Source organism: Microcebus murinus, chromosome 12 (assembly GCF_040939455.1).
Source record: "Microcebus murinus isolate Inina chromosome 12, M.murinus_Inina_mat1.0, whole genome shotgun sequence".
NCBI classification, from domain to species: Eukaryota; Metazoa; Chordata; class Mammalia; order Primates; family Cheirogaleidae; genus Microcebus; species Microcebus murinus.
Genome location: NC_134115.1, coordinates 45,931,004 through 45,953,754, shown reverse-complemented (window position 1 = coordinate 45,953,754; position 22,751 = coordinate 45,931,004). Strand labels below are relative to the sequence as shown.

The window sequence follows — 22,751 nt, the reverse complement described above, 5'->3', positions numbered from 1 at the left end:
GAGTTATAACCTCAGCTACTTGCCTAGAAACCATGAATGGAAGGATTTGTTAAGCACCGCTGGGTGCTGGGGATACAGGAGTGAACAAAACCAAGGAAGTAGTTGGGTTAAATGTTGGCAGGTCTTGAAAATCCCTGCCCTCGTGGAGCTTGTCTGCTGCCCCTGGAAAGCAACAGGTAATCAACAGCAGTGACAGCACAGCATAGCAGCCGGTGATAACTGCTTTCCAGACAATAAGCCTGGGATGGGAAATGCTGCAGAGAGAAGCTGCAGACTTACATAGGCTGCTCAGAGAAGCCTCAATGCAAAGGTGACATGTGAACAAGGGATCGAAAGAGGTGCGAGACTGAGCCCCGTGGATCTCTGGGGGAAGAACATTCCAGGGAGAGGGACCAGCCAATGTCATGGCCCAGAGGTGAGGTCATGCACAGTGTTTGCAAATAAAGGCAAAGAGGGCAGCGTGGCTGGAGCAGAGTGAGCGAGGAGAGGGGTAGGGAATGATTTCAAGGCAGTCAGGGTGAGCCTCGTTGGATAGAATCTTACAGGGTGTTGTAAGGACGTGGTTTTCACTTCGACCTGGGAGCCACTGCAGGATTCTGCAGAGAAGAGAGTGGTACGATCTGATTTGCTGATCTCTAAGGATGCTGCGATGAGCCTGGCCTGGGGGACGGAGAGGTACAGGTAGAAGCAGGGGACTCACGCCAGTGGAACTGTTCCCATATAACTCGATGCTGGCAGGGAACATCCCCGGAGATGAAAATGTTAAGTTGGGGCAGGGGGGTGGAGGCAGAGAAAAGCGATCAGATTCTGAAATATTTTGAAAATAGAGACTTCAGATCTGCTGATGGACGGCATGTGGGGGGGTGCGAGAGAGAGAGGAGCCCCCCAGGGTCACAGTCACTCTGTCGCAAGCCTTCTCAGACTGGTGGTGGCCTGTCTGCCTGGATAAACAGGAGGAAAGTTCAGGTGCACTTTCGCTTTTTAAGCTACCTGCCAAGCCATCAACGTCAAAGGAAGACACAGGAAAGGCAGAATTAGATTTTAAAGGGCAAAAATAGATTTAAAAAAAAACTATATTCTAGTTTTCCCTTCCGTTTTATCTTTTTTCTTTTCTTCCCCTAAACCATGATCTGTTCACCCGGGTATGTGTGGCCTCTCTCTTTGCATCTATATATCTCTTTTGTTCCAGCTTTTCTGTGTTTCAGATGCTCGGAATGTTCTGTAGCAGTCAGGAGCTAATCTGATCTCCAACCCAAAGGGCTCCATTTGTCACCCTGCCTATTTCAGGCATGGTGGGAAAGATGTGAAAGAATTTCCAAGGGGCTGTTTTAATTAACAGCAGAACAGATGCAAAATCCATGTCCTTTGAGTGAACAGACCCTCCAAAGGTTATTTTTCGATGCAGCGTGGAGCTTCTGTTTTCCGTCCCAATGATTTGGTCAAGGATTTTGATGGCTGGTTGTTTTTCAAAATTCACAGAGGCCCTTATGCTTGGCCCTGTTCCTTCCACACTTCCCTGCCACCCCCTCAACACGCACTCCTCTGAGGACACTCAGCTGGCACTCTTTTGCACATTTCCGACCAAGCTAAACTATATTGAAATTGTGTACTAGGTTTTGACGTAGGTGCCTCACGATTTGAGAAGAGTTTGCTATTTCTGAGATTTTTTTAACCATACACATATCTATAGCTATATAAAAATACAACACTTCCAGGGTTTAAACCACAAAAGAGTATATTTTTTAAGGTTGCCTTAAAACATGTTAAAAATGACTCCTTCGCTCACCTTGAAAAGTACTCAAAAACATCATGATTCTTTGTCACCAGGCACAAAGTTACACAATTGTTTCTTAGATCTGTCTCTCTATACCACCCTTTACGACAATATAGACTCTGTCCCTAAAATAGCTGAGCAGTCCCTTTAGCACCAAGGTCTGCACCTGAGGCTGCTAAGCATCAGTTCCATTTAAGTATCAATCTTATTTTCAGTAATTTATGGGAAGAATTTTCTGTCATTTGCTTCCATAATAATAGTAACCCTTTCTGAATAACAATTCCTAAACACTTGCTATATGTCAGAGACCATCTAAACACGTGGTGTGTATTAACCCATCGGACCTTCTAAAGACAGTATGAGCTGGGTGTTCTTCTGATCCTCACCTTACAAATTTTGAGCCTGAGAAGCAAGAACTTAGTGCACCATGATGTTTCGAGGCAACCCAAATCAATTGTGCAGCTGCAGTAGTTCCTTGGCCTGCATTCTGTCCTTACAGGTGATGGGGGAAAGCGAACCATCATCTTCCCATTTTAAAAGATTGCAAAGGTATTAATGTTTAAGACACAGAAACTCCATCACCTTGATCTTCTCAACCGCAGAAAGATGTAAATTGATCCTTTTTCTAATTGGCTTTGGAGGATGCTCTGAATCCTGAGCACCAATCCAACAAGGTCCTGGATGCTTAAACTCCTGGCTCCAGATGTGGCTGGTTTTCCAATCCTGCCAGTGTGAGTTGAGAAAAGAGAAAATGGCAGCCATCCTCCTAGAGCAACTCAGGGCCATGTCACCCTTGCCCCTGAGATTGTGTTTGTTTCTCCTTTTCCTCTTATTTACAAGTTCGTCCAGTGTTGTATACTGTGATAAGCCCTTTACACACATTTTCCCGTGCAAGCCTTACATTTAACTCATGGGCCAATACCACTGCACTCCCTATTTAACAGGAGGGGAAATTGAAACTCAGAAATATTTGGGGACAGACCAAAAATCACCTAGCAGAGCCACTGAAAGCGCTAGGGCTTGAACTCTGATCTACCTGCCTCTCCATCCACTTAGCCACAATACTGTGTTATCCCCAACACACACCCCCTGCTTGGTTTTCTTTCTAGCTGTGGCCTGGGGGTGGATGAGCAGGTCCTGAAGGTGTCTTCCTACTCCCAGGCACAGAGGGTCACTTTGAAAGTCACAGGTTCTGTGCTGGCTTCTGACCCAGCTCCCTCATGCTCACTCTTGTCCTGTAGGCCTCATCCCCATAGCATTTCTCAAAAGGTGCCCTCTGGTGACCCCAGGTGTATCGGATGGGCTGGAATGACCATGCCTTGCTTTGTCAGGCTTTGCCCCACCCTCCCGAAAGAGCCCAAGTTTGTGCTGAATTCTGATGATGGGACCTCAACTGTTGCCTTTCTAGAAATTAATCATTAAGGGAAAATCCTTCTAGGCTATGCAACAGCCATTGTCAGCATTGAGAATGCAGAATGCTTGCCAGCTCACGTGGAACAAAGAATGGCCGGGGAAGAGGTTGGAGAAAGAAGGGGAAGAAGTCCATAGAGAAGATAGCTCCCCAACCAGCCTCAGCTACTGTGCCCTGTGCCCCTAAGGCTAGACTCCCAGAGAAAACAAACAATGCCGATCCCTCCTGCTTTTCAACAGCGTGGAAAATCTGAGGTGCCGCTGAAGTAGGAAAACTAGTAACATGCAATCTAGAAAACCCACATGAGCCTGTAAAATGTTTGAGAACCTACAAAAATCCCAGTTCCAGACTCATTTCCTACCTTGTTCTCCTCCCTTGGAGATTTTGGAAAAACCAGCCCATGAGTGACAGTGGCCAACACTTTTCCCAAAGATGCTTCCTAGCAGAGGGAATGGCTGTCCTCCTACACGCTTTGGGGTCCCTCTTATTACCATTTCTCTCTGGCACACATGTAAGCTCTGAGAAGATTCTTATAACCACAGACAATATGTGATTGAGCCGGTTTCTATCAAATATTTTCTCTATCAAATATTCATGACTTTAGGACATTCATTGAATTAGATTATTATTCCAGGTTTTATTTCTACAGGCTTATTTGTTTCCTCTTCTGAATGCTTTCCTGTTTTATTATTGTATTTATATATAATTTTCAAATAGCAAATATTGATCGTCTTTATTTCGTAGAGCTGCAGGATGTTCTAAGTTCAAAGAATGGCCCTGAGACCACAGTAGAAGGGTTTGATGAGTAGACGCATCATCCCAGTAAAGTTTCAGAACCTCTCTTTTCCTCCTGTGAATGATTTGAGGACTTTCTGGAGTTGTCTTCCACAAGAAGCAACTCCTCTTTAGATTTAAGGCTCAGAGCGCTGAAGATCACTCTTATTTCTGTTTATCTAGTCCTCGAGGAAGCCCAGACCTGACAGCCAGGAAAGTGTGTTGCCTCCGCACATCCTGTGCAACCTCCAGCAATCTCAGCCCCCTGCCTGCCTCCTCCTTCCTTGTGTCCCTTCTTCTTCTCTCTTCTTTTTCTTTACTTTCTTGCCCTCATTTACCACCTCCTTTTCCTAGTCCCCAGGCTTTCTTCCTTCCCTTTTTTCTTCCCAGAGTTTCCCTTGAAGATGAAGTAGAAATAAGCAAATTGAAAGTGCCTTCCAGGATGGTGACCCTAACGCTGACCACCATTGCCCAAGAATGGAATCGTGCCCATCACTCCTCCTCCTTCCTCATTCCTTAGGAAGCCCAAGCCACATACTGACCTCATTTGCTCTACGTGAAGTTTCCCTTCCTGCTTCCTTTGAGACTGTGCCATGTGGTACATACTCATTGCCTAGTCCAAGGTAGTAGTGTCCTCGGGGTTGCCTTCGTGGTCGCAAAGTTTCTAGCCCTATGACGAATGGAGCTGTGAGCAGAAAGGGCTCTATCCTATGTCACCTTCCCTGTTGGAGTCAACCAGCCCCACTCTAGTTTTCAGGTTCCGTCCCTCCCAACCAGTCACACAAGTCACCACTGTGACCACACGCCATGATTCCTCTTTGTGGTGGGGCAGGGGCAGTGGGTGCCACCCTGTCACGTCCCACCCCAGGAGGAGAGACTCTCCAGGAGCAACGTTTGGGTTTGGTTCGGTTCTAACTAGCCCAGAATGAGATCCCGTGTTAATATACTGCGATACAAAGCAGCCGGCACAAAATCACTAGTGGGGAAATGGTAGGGGTTGTGGTGTTTTGAGGGACTCATCATATCCGAATCTAGGCAATAATCAGTCAGTTTAAAATCAGAACCTTTTGTACTTTGAATGCTCCCGAGGAAGAAAATCAAGGATTAAAAAATGAAAGAGAAATGTGCTGTGTTTCCCTACTCTCTATACTGTTGCCTGCTTTTTTTTTCTGTGCTTGTTGCATGCATTTGCCCATTAATTATGTCAATAATGAAGAAGAAACGAAGCCTTACGCTTGCGGTACAGCTGTTTAAAACGATTGCGTTGAGAATGGTATTTTTCCCAGCACCTTTCCCAAAGCGTCTCATCACCGACGTTCCTTGCTGTGCTCAGTTGATCCTTCTGTGCCCCAAATCCCCAAATGGAATCAGTTGCCTCCTTGACGCTTTAATTGCGGCTGACTCAGCTGATCTGAAAAGCTGTGATGCATGTTCCTGACTCGTTTAGAAACTGCAATGTTAATTATGATACAGGTTGAGTAGCCCTCATCCAAAATGCTTGCGAACAGAAGTTGTTTGAGATTTTGGATCTTCAGATTAGGGATACCCACAACCTGTAAATGTTTGAAAACCGAAGTCAAATTAAAGGCCCCCTGGACTTGGCTTTCCTTCCCAGCCCATTATCAAAATCCAAACTTGGATGAGCATTTAGTTTCAGAGAAATGGCTGTGCCTGCAGAGCAGCTCTTTAGACCTGTTCTGTATCTCTGCAGTAGGGGGAGTTTAGTGGTGCTTGGTGCTTTCATTTATTTTGTGAGCCACTGAGAGGGGAGAGGAGGGAAAAGGTCCAAGTGAAACCTTTAATCTATGGTCCAACAGCTTGAGGTCCTCAGATAGAGAATTGGGCTGAAGAATCCCCAAAGGTAAGAAAGTCCCCGTCATTGCAGGTCACAGGGCATTTGTGTTGGACAGAATGGAGTGGTCACTGCAATAGGGCAGCATCATGAGGAAGCCACCTGCCTGTTTTGCCAACACTTCACCCTTTGCGCCACGAGGCTCTCTCTTTGTCTTCCTCCTCACTCTGTCTCTTTCCTGCCACTTTCTCTTGCTTCAGGGAGGTTCAGAGAAAAGGCTTCAATTCTCCACAAGATCGCCAAGAAGAAATGCCAGGTGGATGAGAACGAGAGGCAGAATGGGGCTGCCAATCACGTTGGTGAGTGCAGGGGCACTTCTGTCCCATGCCTTTCAGGGGGCGGGGGAGAGCAGAGAGGAGCAGAAAAGCAGGACCCAGCATGGGTACCCCTGACTCGGTGCAGACACAGACTCCTGCAGCTCAGCCATTCCCTTGGTGACGCAAAATGAGTCCCTGTTTCTAGAGTGGACACAGGGCACGAATGGACACAGTATGTTACCAGTAACTCTAGGGGAAGTCCAAGAAGAGTAAAATACTTCTCTGAGGAGCCTGAAGTAGCCCAGCACCTAAATAGGCATCTCCATTCAAGAGCAGAAAATCACTTTGTTTCAGAAATTCCACATAAAGAGGATACACACACACACACACACACACACATGCCACACACACGCCATTTAATGTTTAACCAAAAGTGAGAGTCCCCTCCTGTAATTCTTGCCTGGTAACCAGATTTTATGCCCATGACATTGCTTACAGAGTCCCGTGGAGATAATGCTGCCTTTCCTTTTCTAAGAATTCAGCAATATCAGCCCAGGTCTCTTTTGGCTGACTTTTTCAGAGCTCCTGCGTGACCAGATTGTGACATTCAGGCATCTTATTTTAACTTGGAACATGATGTTCCTTCTCTCCTGTCTGTAGCTACAATATAGTTCTCTAATTCTAAATTCAAACTAAATTTAACCTGATCTGGATCTATGCTATAAACGAAGCTATTACCCAAGTAACTAAAATTATCTGCAGACATAAATTCAACAGTTTTGCACTCAAAATACATTACACTCCATAGAAGAATTTCTGCCTCTCCTGTTATCTTGACTTCTGGCTCAGGGAAAATTCTTGGCCAAGAAACAATCAAGATTCAATTGGGTATCGGCCGGGCGCTGTGGCTCACGCCTGTAATCCTAGCTCTTGGGAGGCCGAGGCGGGTGGATTGCTCAAGGTCAGGAGTTCAAAACCAGCCTGAGCAAGAGCGAGACCCCGTCTCTACTATAAATAGAAAGAAATTAATTGGCCAACTGATATATATATAAAAAAAAAAATTAGCCGGGCATAGTGGCACATGCCTGTAGTCCCAGCTACTCGGGAGGCTGAGGCAGAAGGATCACTGCAGCCCAGGAGTTTGAGGTTGCTGTGAGCTAGGCTGACGCCACGGCACTCACTCTAGCCTGGACAACAAAGCGAGACTCTGTCTCAAAAAAAAAAAAAAAAAAAAAAGATTCAATTGGGTATGAAAAGAAAAGCTGGAAGTCAGCTAAGATGTTAACAATAGTTACTTCTTGAACTATTGAAATATATAATTCATAATTGGGATTAATATTTTTTGTCTGCTCCTTTATACTTTTGTGAACTTGGACAGAGTTTTTAGAATGAGCATATTCTGCTCTAGTATTACAAAAATGTAAAGCTACACCATGAAATTCTATGGCACAGGTTAAGTTCTGCTTGTGATGTTTAGGTTCAATGACACAAGCTGTTTTTTCTGTTGCGCTTGTTGATTTCTGTTATGTACAATAAGGTAGCTTGGAGTAAAAGACTTAGATTCCTGGGTTCAGCCTCAGTCTTCTTCCTAATGACTGGCTGACCTTAGACTTGGATTTAATCTTTTATGAAGAGGAAGCACACATAACTCCAAGGACCCTTCCAATGTTGGGTCTCTGAAAGACTTTGTAACTAGAAAATAATGTCTGTCTAAAAGCTATGCCGTTTAAAGTAAGTTCAAGATATATTTTCATATTTCTTTGGTGATGAGAACTCCACCTGCTGTGTAAAAGCCCTCCATAAGCTAAGATGGGCATACTTGGGTTAGGCACTATGCCTGGTAGGTAGTTACTGCTCATCTGTTCATGTCTGTCCTTGGAACATCTCAACTCCTTTTTGGTACCCAGTATCCTCTGTTGCTAGGGTCAAGTTTAGCCATTGCAGGCTGATCCTAAGATTGTATCATTTTAGCCAATAGACTCCTCCAAAAACAATTTTAATATTCCCCAAGGTACTTAGAATTTTTTAGTTTAAATAACTACATCAAGCATACCAGGATAAACTGGCATAGCCACATGCAGCAGAATATCACATACATATCACTGTCACTACAAAAAAACTTGGAGAGATAAAATAAATTTGAGTTTCTATAGCTTTTCATATTTAAATCTATTTATGCCCCTGTATTCCACAACTAAATATATATATAAATAAACATAAACATTTTCCTATGATTTCCAAAATTTGGCTGCTTCAAACCCAACAATTTTATATAACTCTCAAATTATTTTCCTAAGCACCAGGGATAGAAATGTCTGTGCTTCTGGAGTTGCTAGAGGAAAAAAAAAACACAAACATATTCTCCTACTTTATGAGCAGCCTGATACTGCTCATCTCTGACGCTGATGAACAATCTGATATTCCCAGCAGCCCTGGCCATGTACCACACAGCTGCCTTCCCCAAGACGTACAAGAATTGACCAAGCACAGCCAGAGTGTGTGTTTTCAATAGGACCCTTTTTATTTCCCTCCCCCTGAGGTCCTGGCAGACCTCAGGGTGCCTAAGCAATGACCACCTCCAGGTGCTCCTCTCAGTCTTGAAACAAAAATCTTCTAATAGAAGGCAGGCACCATGATAAGAATCTAAATAGTTTATGTTTTTTTGCTTCCTTGCTCCATACCAGGCACTGTGCTAAGGGTTATATGCATTTTCTCATTTAATCTTTACCAAAGTACCCTTTGAGCATATTGTTCTTGTTGTTAGTATAGCAGTAGCAAAATAGGAGTATTGTTATTATCACCCTCAATTTTACAGACGAGGAAACTGAATCTCAGAGAGGTTGAGTCACTTGCCAAGGGTCACACAGCACAAGTCGTAGAGCCACAGTGTGAACCCTGGCCTGTCTGATTTCCCGTGGTACAGTCTCAGTGCTTAGTCACTACCCCAGAGTCACTTCTCAACTCTCAGAGGAAAACTTGAATCTGCACTTGTTGACCTCTGGCTTCACTCTAGCCAAATGTTCTCTCTTATTCAGGAACGGCACAGACTTTGACCTCTATGACTTGTCCACTTCCCTTTGCCTTGCCTGCAATAGGATGCCCAGGTATAGAATATGCTAAGTAGCATTCTCCAGGCATTTTGAGAAAAGCCAGGTTCCCAAGCCTGCCCTCCCCGTGGCCACTTAGGCACTGGAAGAGTTGCCATTCACAGAGCCTGAGAAGATTAGAGCTAATAGCAATGGGCCTTGGAGGTCAACAGGCTGAACCCCCTCATTGCATAGATAAGGTTCGCAAAACTCAGAGGAAGGAGGGGACTTGTGTAAGAGGACTGCCGGACAGTGGCAGGGTCAAGTCTAGGACCCTGAAGCCCTAGCCAGTATCCTGTGCAGAGTGCAGTAGGAAAGAACAGACCCTACTGTAAGAAGGTAGCTGAGGGGTGTGGTCCCAGGGACAGACAGTAGTGTGTAGACTGGATGTGGTTTCGGATTTGTAAATGTCCCAGTTCATGTTCTTAAGTGGCTAGTTGCCAAAGTTGCCTAGACTAGAGCAAGGCACAGTGCGGGAGCTGACGGGGCACTCCAGTTAAGACACCATGCCAGAGTGGGAGGCTGGGGACCTTATCACCCCTCAGACATCACTGTCCTCTCCGTTGGCCCAACATTGTAGGCTGTTCTTTTCCATCTGACTCTTCACCTTCATTGATTCATTTTGCTTTCTTTGTGTGTGTGTTAAAATTATGTCACAGAAAAAATCGAACTCCCAAACAGCACCAGCACAGAAGTGGAAATGACACCACCCAGCGATGCTTCCGAACCCGTGCAAAATGGAAACCTCTCGCACAGCATTGAGGCTGCAGAAGTCCAGGTATGCCTTTTTGCCCTTGCTCTTCTGGCTGCTGTTCTCGTCGACGTCCTAGCGTAGTACTCATCGACATCCTAGCATAGCACTCATCGACGTCCTAGCGTAGGAGCACAGACCCCATATTCTCCTGGGAAGCCCCAGCTCCCAGCTGGCTTGACACCAGGGCTCATTCATGCTTGTGTGTACCGTGTTTCCCCGAAAATAAGACAGGGTCTTATATTTATTTTTCCTCAAGAAGACACCCTAGGGCTTATTTTCAGGGGATGTGTTATTTTTTTTAAGTACGGTACAACAATCTACATTGATTCAAATATAGTAAGTCATCTTCTTCTGGAACATCATCATAACTCTCCAAACCCCGAATTCCATCCTGAATTTCTTGCGACTCTATTTCCTTTAGAACCACTGGCCCCAATCTCTCACGTCGAGCAATAGAGCTCTCAAAGGGCAGATGAGAAGGGCTGCTCGTACGCTTTACCGCTCTGGAGGAAATGCATGGGTTGTGCAGATACGCCGCGTAGCCACGCCCATCACTAGGTCTTATGTTCAGGGAAGGGCTTATATTGTGCAAATGCTTAGAAATCCTGCTAGGGCTTATTTTATGGGTAGGTCTTATTTTCGGGGAAACACGGTGTTTCCTAGTGCCAGCTCACATGCATCAAGCTCTACATGTATGGAATGGCCACACATATCCTCTAAGCCACCGTTTCTCAGGAGAGGTTGACCTCAGGGAAGCAGCACCCAGGAAGTAGCATTTTTAATTAGCTTCCCTGGTGATTTTTAAAGTTTGACAGCTGCTGCAGTCTGATCCTTTCTCTGTGTCTTTAAGGTCAAGGTTAAATAATAAAGTAACCGCAGCCACCTCAGGGAGACTCTTTGGCCTTCCCTGTCCCTGTGGGTGAAATGAACACTCTCTGGCCCAGCCCACTGTTCAATGGCACAACCAGTAGAGCTGTTCTACCTAGTAATCAGAGCACCTACTATGTGCCACGGATTTGGTAGCGGGCACTTTACGTATGTTATCACCTTTAAACCTCGCAACTGGAGGTGCAGGCATTAGTGTCTCCATTTCACATATGAGGAAGCTGGAGCTCAGTAAGACGAAGTAGTTCATGGGGATTTCCTAGCTTGTAAGGAGTAAACCTGAGACTGGATCTCAGGACTCTCTTAATTCAGTGCCTGTGCTATTTCCACTACTGCCTCTAGACCACAGTTGCTCAAAAAGTAGGCAGAACCTCTGCTGGCGCTTGTGAGATTTCTGGGTCTCATCCTGATCGAGTGAATCAGAATTTCTAAGGCATGGAGCTTGCATTTTAATCAGGTATTTTAAAACTTGCATTTTAATGAGGTCAGTGCTTGTCACACTTTAATGAGCTTACAAATTCTCGGGGGGGGGGGGGGGGGGGGGACCTGGGAGGAGGGGTGGGGTGAGGGGTCATGTTAAAATTCAGATTCTGATTTGCCAGGTCTGCAGTGGGGCCCAGAGTCTGACATTCTGATGAATACCCCAGTGATATTATTAATGCTGCTGGTCTAAGGAGCACACTTTCATAGCACTATCCTAAAGTGTGAACAATCCCAGTGAGCTGAAAAGTTTCGCAGTGCTCACAACTAGAAACCAGACTGCAGCCAAGAACCAGCACTCTCTCCTGTATACCAAGAAATGCTCTTCAATAAAAGGGCTGCTGTACGTCTTAGGGGAGAAAAAATGCCAATTATTGCCTGTTGCCCTTATTCCTTTTTCTAAGAAAGTTTCTTCATTTAAAGGCAAGGATAAGGAGCCTGCCACTCCTGCCCTCGTCTCCTGTGCCTTCTAGGCTCCTCACCCTCCTGCCCAGAGCCCTGCGGTCCCTTCGCATCAGCTCAAGAGTGAGCTGGCAGAGCGGCTTATGGCCACATGGATAAGCAGCATGTGGCAGCAGGAGGCAGGCCCCAGGGACATCTGGCTGCCCTTGGGGACGGCACAGTCACAGGTGTGCAGAGGGCGTCCTCCTCACCATGCCTCTCCATCTGGCTGCCAGATGGCATCGTGCCCCCACGAGGGAGGACCTTGCTGCAGGGGACCATGAGAGTCCCAGCTGACCCCTCTCTGAGCAGAGCTGTGCCCCCAGGTCCCAATAAAGAGAAAAAGGACAGATTTGTGCACCACCCTGTTACACTCAGAGCTCAAGAGCAAACAGGCCTTCGAAGAGCCACCCCACCACAGCTGGCTGCAGGACAGCCTGCTGGCGAATTCCAGATCCACCAGGGACAAGATGCCCAACCTCACTGAGCTGTAGTTTCCTTATCTGTAAAGTACAGGCAACAATAATAGCTGCCACCTTGGGGTTATTAGGAGGATTAAATGAGATAATATACATAAAGCACTTAGCACAGTGCTAGATGCTAGGTTTTATATATTATGTGTTAATGTATATTGCGTGTTCATACTTGCCATGTAAGTGCCATTCAAGGTGTTCCTTCCCTGAAAGAGCTCATTGTTGGTAAAATGAAAGGTTATATACATATATGTATATTGGAGGAGTTTTCAGGGTATAAATCAATCAATCAATAAACATTTGTGGTAGTTAAATAATGATGGCCTACTGTGATCATGAGGTCAATACAAAGTGCTCTGGGAGCCAGCCAGGGGAAGAAATTGATCCTATCTAGGGGAGATGTAAAAACTCCATAGAAGAGCTAACATTTGAGCTGGGTGTTGATGGGTTTGTCCCTCAGAGAAAAAAAAAATAACCAAATGACAACATGTGCAAAAGTATAAAACCTTAAGAGGGAAATTCATGTTTAGTGATTGGTGAGAAAGACAATAGGACTGGAGACTAAAATATAAGGTGAGGAGTAAAAAAGATCTACCAGAAAAGGTAAATTGTCTTGAAATTCTTTATTTGTTTATCTAATCAAAAAGATTCAATTGTTCATCTAATATGTGTCAGAAAATGTACTAGGCACAAGAGAGACCCGTGTGTTCTAGCACAGCAGAGACTGTAAGTAGAAACCAACATGATTATAGATGGCCACGAAGGCCGTGATGGGATGGAAGGAGAGTGGAGAGGCCCCACTCTCCTTGGGAGACGAGGGAAGGCCTCATCTAGGAAGTGGCGTTTGAACCAAGACTGAACTTCAAGAAGGAGCCAGCCAAGGAAACAGCACCCACAAAGGCAGAAATGCCTTGGCTTGTTTTAGCAACAGAAAAACCAGTGTGACTGGAATGGGAGAGAGCAGGAAGGGGGAAATGGGAGGAGGGAGAGTGGGAGCAATGAATTTGCAGGGGAGGACCAAGCAGAGTCATCAAGCCTTGTAGACCATGATAGGGAAGTGGACTTCCTTCTAGGGCAGCAACAAGCCATTGGAGGTTCCTAGAAGTGCTTTGTACTTGTCAAAGATCCCTGGGGCTACAGTGAAGAGATTAAATTTGGGAGGAGAAGGGTTTATAGTGGGGCAAAGAGGTCATGGCAGGAGTGAGGGAAAGAAATGATGGTGCATGGACCAGTGGAGTAGACACAAGGTGAAGGGAAGTACATGGAAGTATGGGAAGTACAGGGAAGTACATGGAAGTACATGGAGCATGAAGGACACTGTGTGCACTGCCAACCAGTCTGGACTTCACTGTCTCAAAAGGGGGGAACCGTGAAAGAGTTAAAGGGAGCAGTGGCGGCATCAGACTTGTTTCATAGGAAGATAGCTCTTTTAGAATGGTCAAGAGGGCTCAGAATAGAAAAAGACTGGATACAGCATCTCTGTTAGTTCAGGCATTGGCGTGCTTGGTCCATGGGCCAAATCTGGCCCGCAGCCTGTTTCTGTACAACCCATGAGATGAGAGTGATTTTTACACTTTAAAAGGTTTTTTTTATAAAAAAAAAAAAAAAAAGGAAGCAATACCAGCATATGTGACAGAGACCATATGGACCTGAAAGCCTAAAATATTTACTATCTGGCCCTTTACAGGAAAAGTTTGCCCATCCCTAGTTCCGACCATCTGTCTTTAAAAAAAGAAAGAAAGGAGAAGAAAGAAATAAGGAAGCTCCTCATGTACTGATATGGGACAACCTTCAATACACGTTGTTTGGTGAAAAAGGCAGCGTGCCAAATTGTATTCTGTATACTATATTTATATACTGGGAGAAAAGGAGGGAAAAGTGTTTGCTGGGCACACTGTCAACACTGGACAGGCATGCGTTGCTCTTCTCCTAATGCTTTGCGAATCTTGGATGTCACACACATATATAGAAAACAGATCAAATCAACTAAGACTCACGCGGTTTTCTTTCATGTACCAACTTATTCTTGATGTAGGAGAAAATGTCTTTAAGTGACTGATCATGTGGAATATTTTTGTGGGATGTGGAATCATTTTAGGGGTTCAATCCAACAAATGGAATTTTCAAGAGAATACTACCATGTGAATGAGATTTTCCCACAAGAGGGTTTAGTCCAGGCATCCTCAAACCACGGCCCGAGGGCCACACGCAGGTGTTTTTGCCCATTTGTTTTTTTACTTCAAAATAAGATATGTGCAGTGTGCATAGGAATTTGTTCATAGTTTTTCTTAAAACTATAGTCCGGCCCTCCAACGGTCTGAGGGACAGTGAACTGGTCCCCTGTTTAAAAAGTTTGAGGACCCCTGGTTTAATCTGTGCTTGTAACACAGAAGAATTTTAATGCTTTTGAATTCTCCTAACTTTTTTAGAAAGCCACTAGTTTAAAACAATTTAGTTGACTAGCCCAACAAGAGAAATAAAAATAAACTAATAGAGCAACTGAAAAAGAATGGTCATGTGGATTATCTCCAGAGCAGGGGCCTGGGCGAGGCGAAACCGAAACCGGCGTGGGAGGGAGAGTCTCCAACCAATGTGGACCCTTCTGTAGCTTTTGAATTTTGAACCAGGTAACACCTATTCAAAAAAAAAATGCAACAACAATAAAGATAATGTATTAAAATAAAATAGAAGCGGTAGGCACCAGTCATTAGAGCGGAGACTCTAGAGACAGACCAGCTGGGTTCCAGTCCCAGCTCGGCGGCTCACCGGCTGCGTGGTCGTCCACAAGGTCCTTCACCTCTGCATTTCCTCCATGTTTCGTGCCTGTGAATCAGAGATCATAATATCATTGCCTGTCTCAGCGCTGTTGTGAGAATTGTGAGAACCAAACACTCTTGGAACAGTTCTTGGCACCTAGTAAGCACTGCAGAGGTGTTTGCTATTATTAGCAGTACCTAGTAAAAGTTTTTAAATGGCTACTAAGTGGCGCCAACGACAAGGCCTCAGACCCAGTGTTGGTTGTAGTGTGAATGGCAATGGCTGGATTTTGGAGCTATTTCTGAGCCAGGATGGGGAAGATTCGGTAATAAATTTGTCCTAGAAAGCAAACAAAAAAAGGAAGCGGTAGGTCAAGCTGAGGCTTCCGGGCTGCAGAGACCAGGTGATGGGTGAATCAGGGGTAGGTAGGCCTCCTGAGTCAGAAGAAAGAGATGAAACCGGAATGCCCAGGCCACCTGAAAGTTGTCACAGAAATGATTCAATGCCTTTTTATTTTGTTTGTTTTATTCCTTCTGAGTTGTACGTGTATCAAGGCACGTGAAGAATGAGGTATGCCCCGGCTCGGTGGCTCAAGCCTGTAATCCTAGCACTCTGGGAGGCCGAGGCAGGTGGATTGCTCAAGGTCAGGAGTTCGAAACCAGCCTGAGCAAGAGTGAGACCCCCGTCTCTACTAAAAAATAAAAATTAATGGGCCAACTAAAAAAAAGAAAGAAAAAGAAAGAAAGAGGTGTGCACCCCACTCTGTTCATGGAAACCCTGGCCCCTACACGTACCATACACTAGTGACTGGTCTTCTCCCAAGACTTTAGCCAGTCTTGTGTCATTAACCTGCTGTTTTAACAACTCCATAACAAGTGAACTCATTTCACATTCACGGCTCCTCTCTGAGAGGGTTCCTTCAGTACAGACTTGGCTCTGGCAATGACGAGCATTTTTTACATGTTTTTCTCTCACAGAGGACGAAAGCCCTTTTGCAGGAGGCATTTTCCTTTCTTTGTATATTCTGTGGAAGCAAGAAATAATTCTACTTTTCAAACAGCTTAGTGCTAATTGTCTCCTCCCAATAACTACTGATGCAGTGTTGTGGATTCCAACTCAGAGCCACTGATCTAGGCTGCCCCAGAGAATTCACCACCCTTCCCAGATTTTCCACATGGAGAATGTAGCCAGGTTTGAAAGACAATTCAGAGAAATATGCTCTCCCACCCAGAACCCAGTATGTTTTTTACATTTTCATTTTGCCAGTCGAGACAGCAGACAGGGGACTGTACTTGGCCCACATACACCGTGAAGCCGGCTGCCTGCTTCATCACGAACCTCACCGCGGCGACACATCAAAGCCCTCAAATACACACTCACGATGAGTGGAGACGGGGAAGTGCCTTGCAAATTTCTTAGATTCTGAAATCTAAAAATACGACTCTTTAAAATTGCATTATACGTTCATTGTCATGTATCATGAGATGGCTTTGTTTTGTATTGCAACTTTTATTTCGTGTCACCTCTAAGATTTCTGTCTTTGAGGAAATCAGAATTGTTCTTGCGTTGTTAAGAGCTGCTCAGATGCACCAGTGGGCAAATAGATTTGTATAAGAAAATCACATTCCTCAGAATGTAATTGATAGATGGGTAAGTAGATAGATGGATGGACGGCGGATGGATGGAGACAGATAGACAATGTGCAAAATGCAGGCTTTTTCCCTCCTCACTTTACAATTCAAATATAGCCTTACCATATTAAGCTCTATCTTTCTCCTTTTGGGAATTCAGCCCTGACTTATTTCTCCTTAGCATTTTCCTTTACCTAAACTCAGAGGATTTTTTATAAAGCCTCATGGTGTTGATAAAAGTGTTTGAGATTTATGTGACTAAGTAAAGAATGAGTAGGAGAAAGATGATGGAAGTGACAGTGGTTTTTAATTTCTTTTATAAAAGAATTAAATGCTTAAAAATATTTTCCTACTATTAAATTCAGATCTCCAAGTGATTTCTAAAAAGCCTTGATTTTTATCAAGGTCAGCAGTTTGTTACAGATTGTTGTTGTTGTTGTTTAAAGTTACAGTTATGATTTTAGAGCTCCTTTGGAAGACTTTGTAATAAACGTTGGTCAAAGAATGTTAGCTCTGATAGAGATTTCCAAGAATATCCAAGCAGATGGTACCTGGAATCTGTACCATGTCTTTCTTCCTAAATATTACTCCTAGTCAGCAAACATTTATGTTCTTAGCAGTGGTGAAGGTTAGCTCTGGGTTTGGGAACTTCATATTCTCCTATTATTAAAAAAGAAAGCTTTTCTAAATGCTTAAGGGGTAACAGCCAGGTCCATCATTTTGAAAGTGTGAAAACAGCAGAAGACTGTAGTTCCCCCTATTTAGGAGATGATTCGATCTCCTGGAACGTCAGTGAATAATAAGAGGATTCTGGGCCAGGTGTGGTGGCTCACACCTGTGATCCCAGCCCCTTGGGAGGCTGAGGCAGGAAGATCACTTCAGGCCAGGGGTTCAAGACCAGCTTAGGCAACATAGCAAGACCCTGTTTCTACAAAATATTTTTTTTAAAAAATTAGCGGGTTGTGGTGACCTGTGCCTGTAATCCTACCTACTCAGGAGGCTGAGACAGAAGGATTGCTTGAACCTAGGAGTTAGAGGTTGCAGCAAGTTATAATGACAGCACTGTACTGTGCTCTGGACAACAGAGCAAGACACTATCTTTTAAATTTTTATTTTAAATAAAATAAGATAACAGATGAAATAGATACAGATCAGACTCTAGAGTTTCTGCCTAGATTTGAACATTGATAAAGAATTTTATATTCGCTGAGAATCTTGCTATTAAAAGTACCATTTGTCGTTGTATTTTCTGAAAGAGTTTAAAGAATGTCTATTAATCATCTACATAAGATACATTAAGAAAAAAGAAGGAAGAAAATTCAGGACAATAAAAGGGTCATTAGATTCCTAAAAATATATATATACACATTAAGGATACTGACTATTAATAAAAAGAAAAAAAAAAACTCCATTACCACCGTTGGGGAAAAAATACTAATATTAATATTATAGTTCCTATGAGCAATTCTAATCAAAATGATAATAAGATGATGAAAATTATTTTTGAATTATATTTTATAATTCTCCAGTTAGCTTTTTCTTTATGTTGACAATTCTTTTATGAGTTGTATCAGCAAGATTTGCAAAGCCCATGAAAACTACAAAAGCCAATTTACTATAGCAATCCAGAAAGAAATCCATCTTGTCCGTAGGTTGCGCCTCAGAATCATGTGGGCAAAATGCAAAGTGAGGGAAAGTAATTGCAGTTCGCCGGCCTCTCCAAATGCCGTTTTACATTATTACAAAATGGCTTCTTGGCTTCTTGGAAAACTTAGGTCCAGACAGCTTCATCACTCACAGCAAAATATTTTGAAACCTCAGTTTCAATTCAGAGTCTCATATAAGAAGAAAATTAAGTTGTTTTCAGGTTGCCATTGCTGAGTGAAACCTCTTGTGTTTAGTGTGATAAATTCTTGATTTTTTTTCCATCTATATGTAAAACAAACCGTATGATGGTATTAGAAAGGAGTGAATTATTGCCTACCACCAGGCAGGCAAAAGATTTATCACTTTTTAAAAAATCTGTTTTGTACTTAAGTGTTAGCTCTGTTGATTCAGATGTCCACACAGAAGGCAAGACAAATGTCTCAGTGGTGCTGTCTTCCAAAAAGAGACACTTTTCAACTCACCTCTTTTTGACTTATCTGGTGGATAAGAGATAAGTGATAGGAACATAGAGGATAAGAACAGTGTGTACAGAATAAGACTTGTTGGTAAAAAAGACAAATGCAAAGATATTGAGAAACTAAGAGAACAAAAATAAAGAAATTTTTCTAAGACTCAATAAAGAATGAGAGAAAAGGAGACAATTTAAAAATAAATTACACTAATGATTTATTTCAAAGCCAAAAAAATCTATTCAAAAATGAGATATTTAAAAAAGATAAATATCCACATGGTCAGTTTATTAATCTACTCGGGCTGCCATAATAAAATGCTATAGTCTGGGGAGGTTAAACAACAGAAATTTGTTCTCTCACAGATTGGGGGGTTAGAAGTCCAAGATCGAGTCCAAGTCAAGATTCAGTCTCTGGTAAAGTTTTCTTCCTGGCTTGCAGAGGGCTGCCTTCTCATTATGTCTACATCTCACTATGAATGCAAAAGTTTACATGGCCTTTCCTTGGTGCACGGCACACCTAGGTGAGGGGGAACAGAGAGACAGAGACAGAGACAAAGAGAACAAGGTCTCTGGTATCTCTTCTTATGAGGACACTTATCTTATTGGATCAGGGTCCCACCCTGATGACCTCATTTAACTTCATTTAACCTTAATTACATCGCTAAAGGGCCCATCTCCAAATATAGCCACACTAGGTGGAGTAGAGTTTCAACACAGGATTTTGGGGGAACACAAACTTTCAGTTTATGACAGTCAGTAAGGACTCAAATCTCAGAATAACTAAAGTTTTCCAAATATGGCTCTCTGGTTTTCCATCATTTGATCTAACAGTTTTCCTTCTTCCAGACTCTCCCTGTTTTCATTCCCCTTTCAAAGAGGAAAGGCAAATGGCATTTTATCCTGAGCTTTAGAAGCCTCAGGAAAACCATCCCAGAACTCTGAGTTTGCTTTGGAAGTGACTCGTAGCATGCCTTGTTTGGCAAGTCCTGAAATATAGTTTCAGTGCCCCAAAAGTTCATTTGCAATGTGTCACTCGAGATTTTGAATTCAGGTCTCTGAGTCTATGAGATCAAATTGATCCACAACCCAGTAATGAATACTTTTATGGGTCATTCTTTCCAATTTCAAGCACAGTATTGTCTTTCTGTAGCCAGTTGACATAATGAAGGCCATTTAGTATATAGACCCCACTAATTGGCCTATCCATTTAGTAAAAAGGGGAGTTGAGAACAATATACTCTTCTTGAGCCAGCCAGTATTTATGAATGGGAGTTTATAGGCATGTCCTTTGTACTAAAGCATGGTGTGATTTCAGCTTACAAAATGGAGAACACTCTATGGAACATCTCTTGGGAGGCACCTTTTACTTGGCATAGAGTTGTTGATTTCAGAGCCTTTCACTGTTTGAAAGTGTGACTGTGCGTTTTGGGTAATTTTACCTTTGAGTGTTCCAACTCTACTATTGTTTTTAGCTCTCACAAAACACAGAATCAAGGTGTCACAATATTATGAGTCTTGCCATCTGCTTGGAAGCTTTGTTTCTGATAGAAAGTCTACTTAAAGCCTACCTACTGGAATAAAATAGTGTTTTCTCCTGAGGGCTGTGAAATTTTCCCTTTCATCTCATTTACAAAGGCCTTCTATTTATTCATAGTACCTAGGAGAAAAAGAAATTAGATTGTTGATATGACTACTGTCAATAAATGCTCAGTAAATACTGGACCAGCACAAATAGAGGAACAAAATTATTGCAGTTTCGACTTTCATATTAAATAATTGAATTATAGAATTTTATTGCTGCAAATGTCATTATACTTCATCGAGTCAAAACTTCTTTCTTTTAAATGTCTTTGAATAAATTATTTTCCTAAATTTTTCTTAAATAATAACAACCAACATTTTTTGGATTTTTGAGTGTTTACTATGTGTCAAACACTGTCCTGAGTGCTTTTCATGGATTGTCTCAGTTAGTTTTACAACAACAATGTTGTAAAAGAACATTCTGGAACAGAATTCATATTTAAGACTGCCTGTGTTTGACTTCCTATTTAATAGAAAACCATATGAAAAGCAGGTCTTTGCCTTTGGTCCCTTCTCCAACTATGCCTTCATTAGGGGAGGCACTTTCAAGATTTCTTCTCTCCCTAGGAGCCTCCCACACACCCATCGTATAGGCACACGCGCCTTTTTACCAGTTCCCAAGGAAACCTAATTGGAAAAATAAAACATGCCACCTTTGTCAAAGAGAGTATTTTTAATGCTTCAATAATAAATGAAGAGGGAGGTAGGAGGAGAAGCAGATAGTTCCTTGTTTAAAGATGAGGCTGTTTTGCTGTGCATATTCTTCCCATGGGGCCTTTGAACACTGAATGCTGAGTCTGAAAATAACCCATCTCCTTTTTCAGTTCTTGCTAAAGACAGCCCCAGGAAAGTTCATTATTGTAAAGGCCTTGATCCATCTTCTCCAACGTCCCCCCTAGATATCCATTTTAGAAGTTGCCAATGCAAGATTATCCACAGTTTGGAATCAGGGGAGACACCAGCAATAAAGGGCACATAAAATCTCAAGCCGTCATTTTGGTCATAGTGCACTTGGTTGTCACCTCTGCCTACATCAAACCTGAGCTAAATCTCTGCACTTTTCTCTTGGGCAGAGATGCTAAAGAACAAGTCTTTCTTCCCAAGCTATGTTTGAGGTCCTGGTGTTCCTTGATATCTTATCAGCACCTACATTTCATTTTTAAATTTCTACCTGGCACCTTGGAGATATCACTCAAGGAGACAGAGGAGGGAAGCGGGCATCACAATGCCCCCTCCTATCCACACACCCCCAAACCTGCCCTTCCTTTCCCTTTCAATGCTGTCACGGACGTTATAGGGCTCTGAGCAAAGGGAAAAAATGCAATGTTCAGATGTTTTTTTATCAGATTTTTGAAAAAATATGGGCCATCCTAACCACTACAAATTAGTTTTAGGTTCAAAAAGATCGAGAAAAATTATGCCAATTAACCGCTTAGTGTTTGCTATAGCTAGCTTTTTTTTTTAAGAGGTTGACTATATTACAAAACACAGCTGGAAAGCCTGGTGTCATTGTGCATAAAGCATATTCATATCTGTTTTTTAGGACCAAGGAAGGGAGGCTATGAGATGGGAGAAGATCCTTGAGCTGGGATTTAGGGGTTAGTTGGGCCTGGCCTGGCACGGTGACCTGCATGAGCAGGTCACTTCATTTCAAGATCCTCACCCATCAAGTGAGGGGCTGGTCTGCACGAGCCAGGACCCTTCCAACTTTGAATTTCTGGGCCTCCTTCTCTTAGGGCCTAAAGCTCCTGTTCTAAACGATTGCAGGGGTCTGTGGTTGCCGCTTGTCTTTTGTGAGCTAGTATTGTCCATGTGATGAATTGGATAACAAGTTCTTGTACAGGAACCTGGGGACAAAGAAACCCTTCCTCACAATAACATGGTATTTAAGGTCTGCTGGAGCCTAGAAGGCAGTGAGGTGCACTGGTGTTTTCGAGTAAATGAATTATATTTTTACATAGATCCTTGTGCTAGCATTTTTTATCCAGTATCATGCCACGCTGAAGGGGCTCCCCACTGAGAAGAGCTGGCTCCTAAGTTCTGCAGTGGGTGGGATAGAGATGAAAGAACTCCACTTCCAGTTGGAATCCAGCCCCACCTGAGCTGAGATCTAGGCAGACCCGAGTGATCCTGAGATTGCTCCTTATGAGCCAGAGATGAGATGTTATTACCAATCAATAAAACTGAACTTGAAGATGGCCTACTTTCAGATGCCTCCCAGGTTTTCATTTTAATTCTCCGACAGAAGAGGCTGTGTTAACGTGGGCTCCCTTTCACACCGGAATCTTGCACAGGGCCCTTCACAGGCAAAAATGAGAACTTGGGCTGCTCCCAAGAAATATTTTTCTGGCTTCATAAATAACCTCTGGACTTGATGAATCTGGCTCAGACTCCTCCACTGGAGACCTGGCACTTATCCTGGGGCCCTCGTCCACACCAGAGACAGGTGGAAAGAGGACGAGATGCACATGCAAAG

General features: G+C 43.3%; 1 protein-coding gene across 1 annotated transcript in view; it reads left to right on the top strand.

The window, feature by feature from the left end:
- Positions 1-22,751, top strand: part of SLC24A2 (solute carrier family 24 member 2) — a 239,776-nt gene that overhangs the window by 188,613 nt on the left and 28,412 nt on the right. Inside the window, exons 6-7 of the mRNA XM_012769764.3 lie at positions 6,012-6,110; positions 9,814-9,932. Of these exons, the coding sequence (XP_012625218.2) occupies positions 6,012-6,110; positions 9,814-9,932 (218 nt within the window). The remainder of the gene's footprint in view (positions 1-6,011; positions 6,111-9,813; positions 9,933-22,751) is intronic.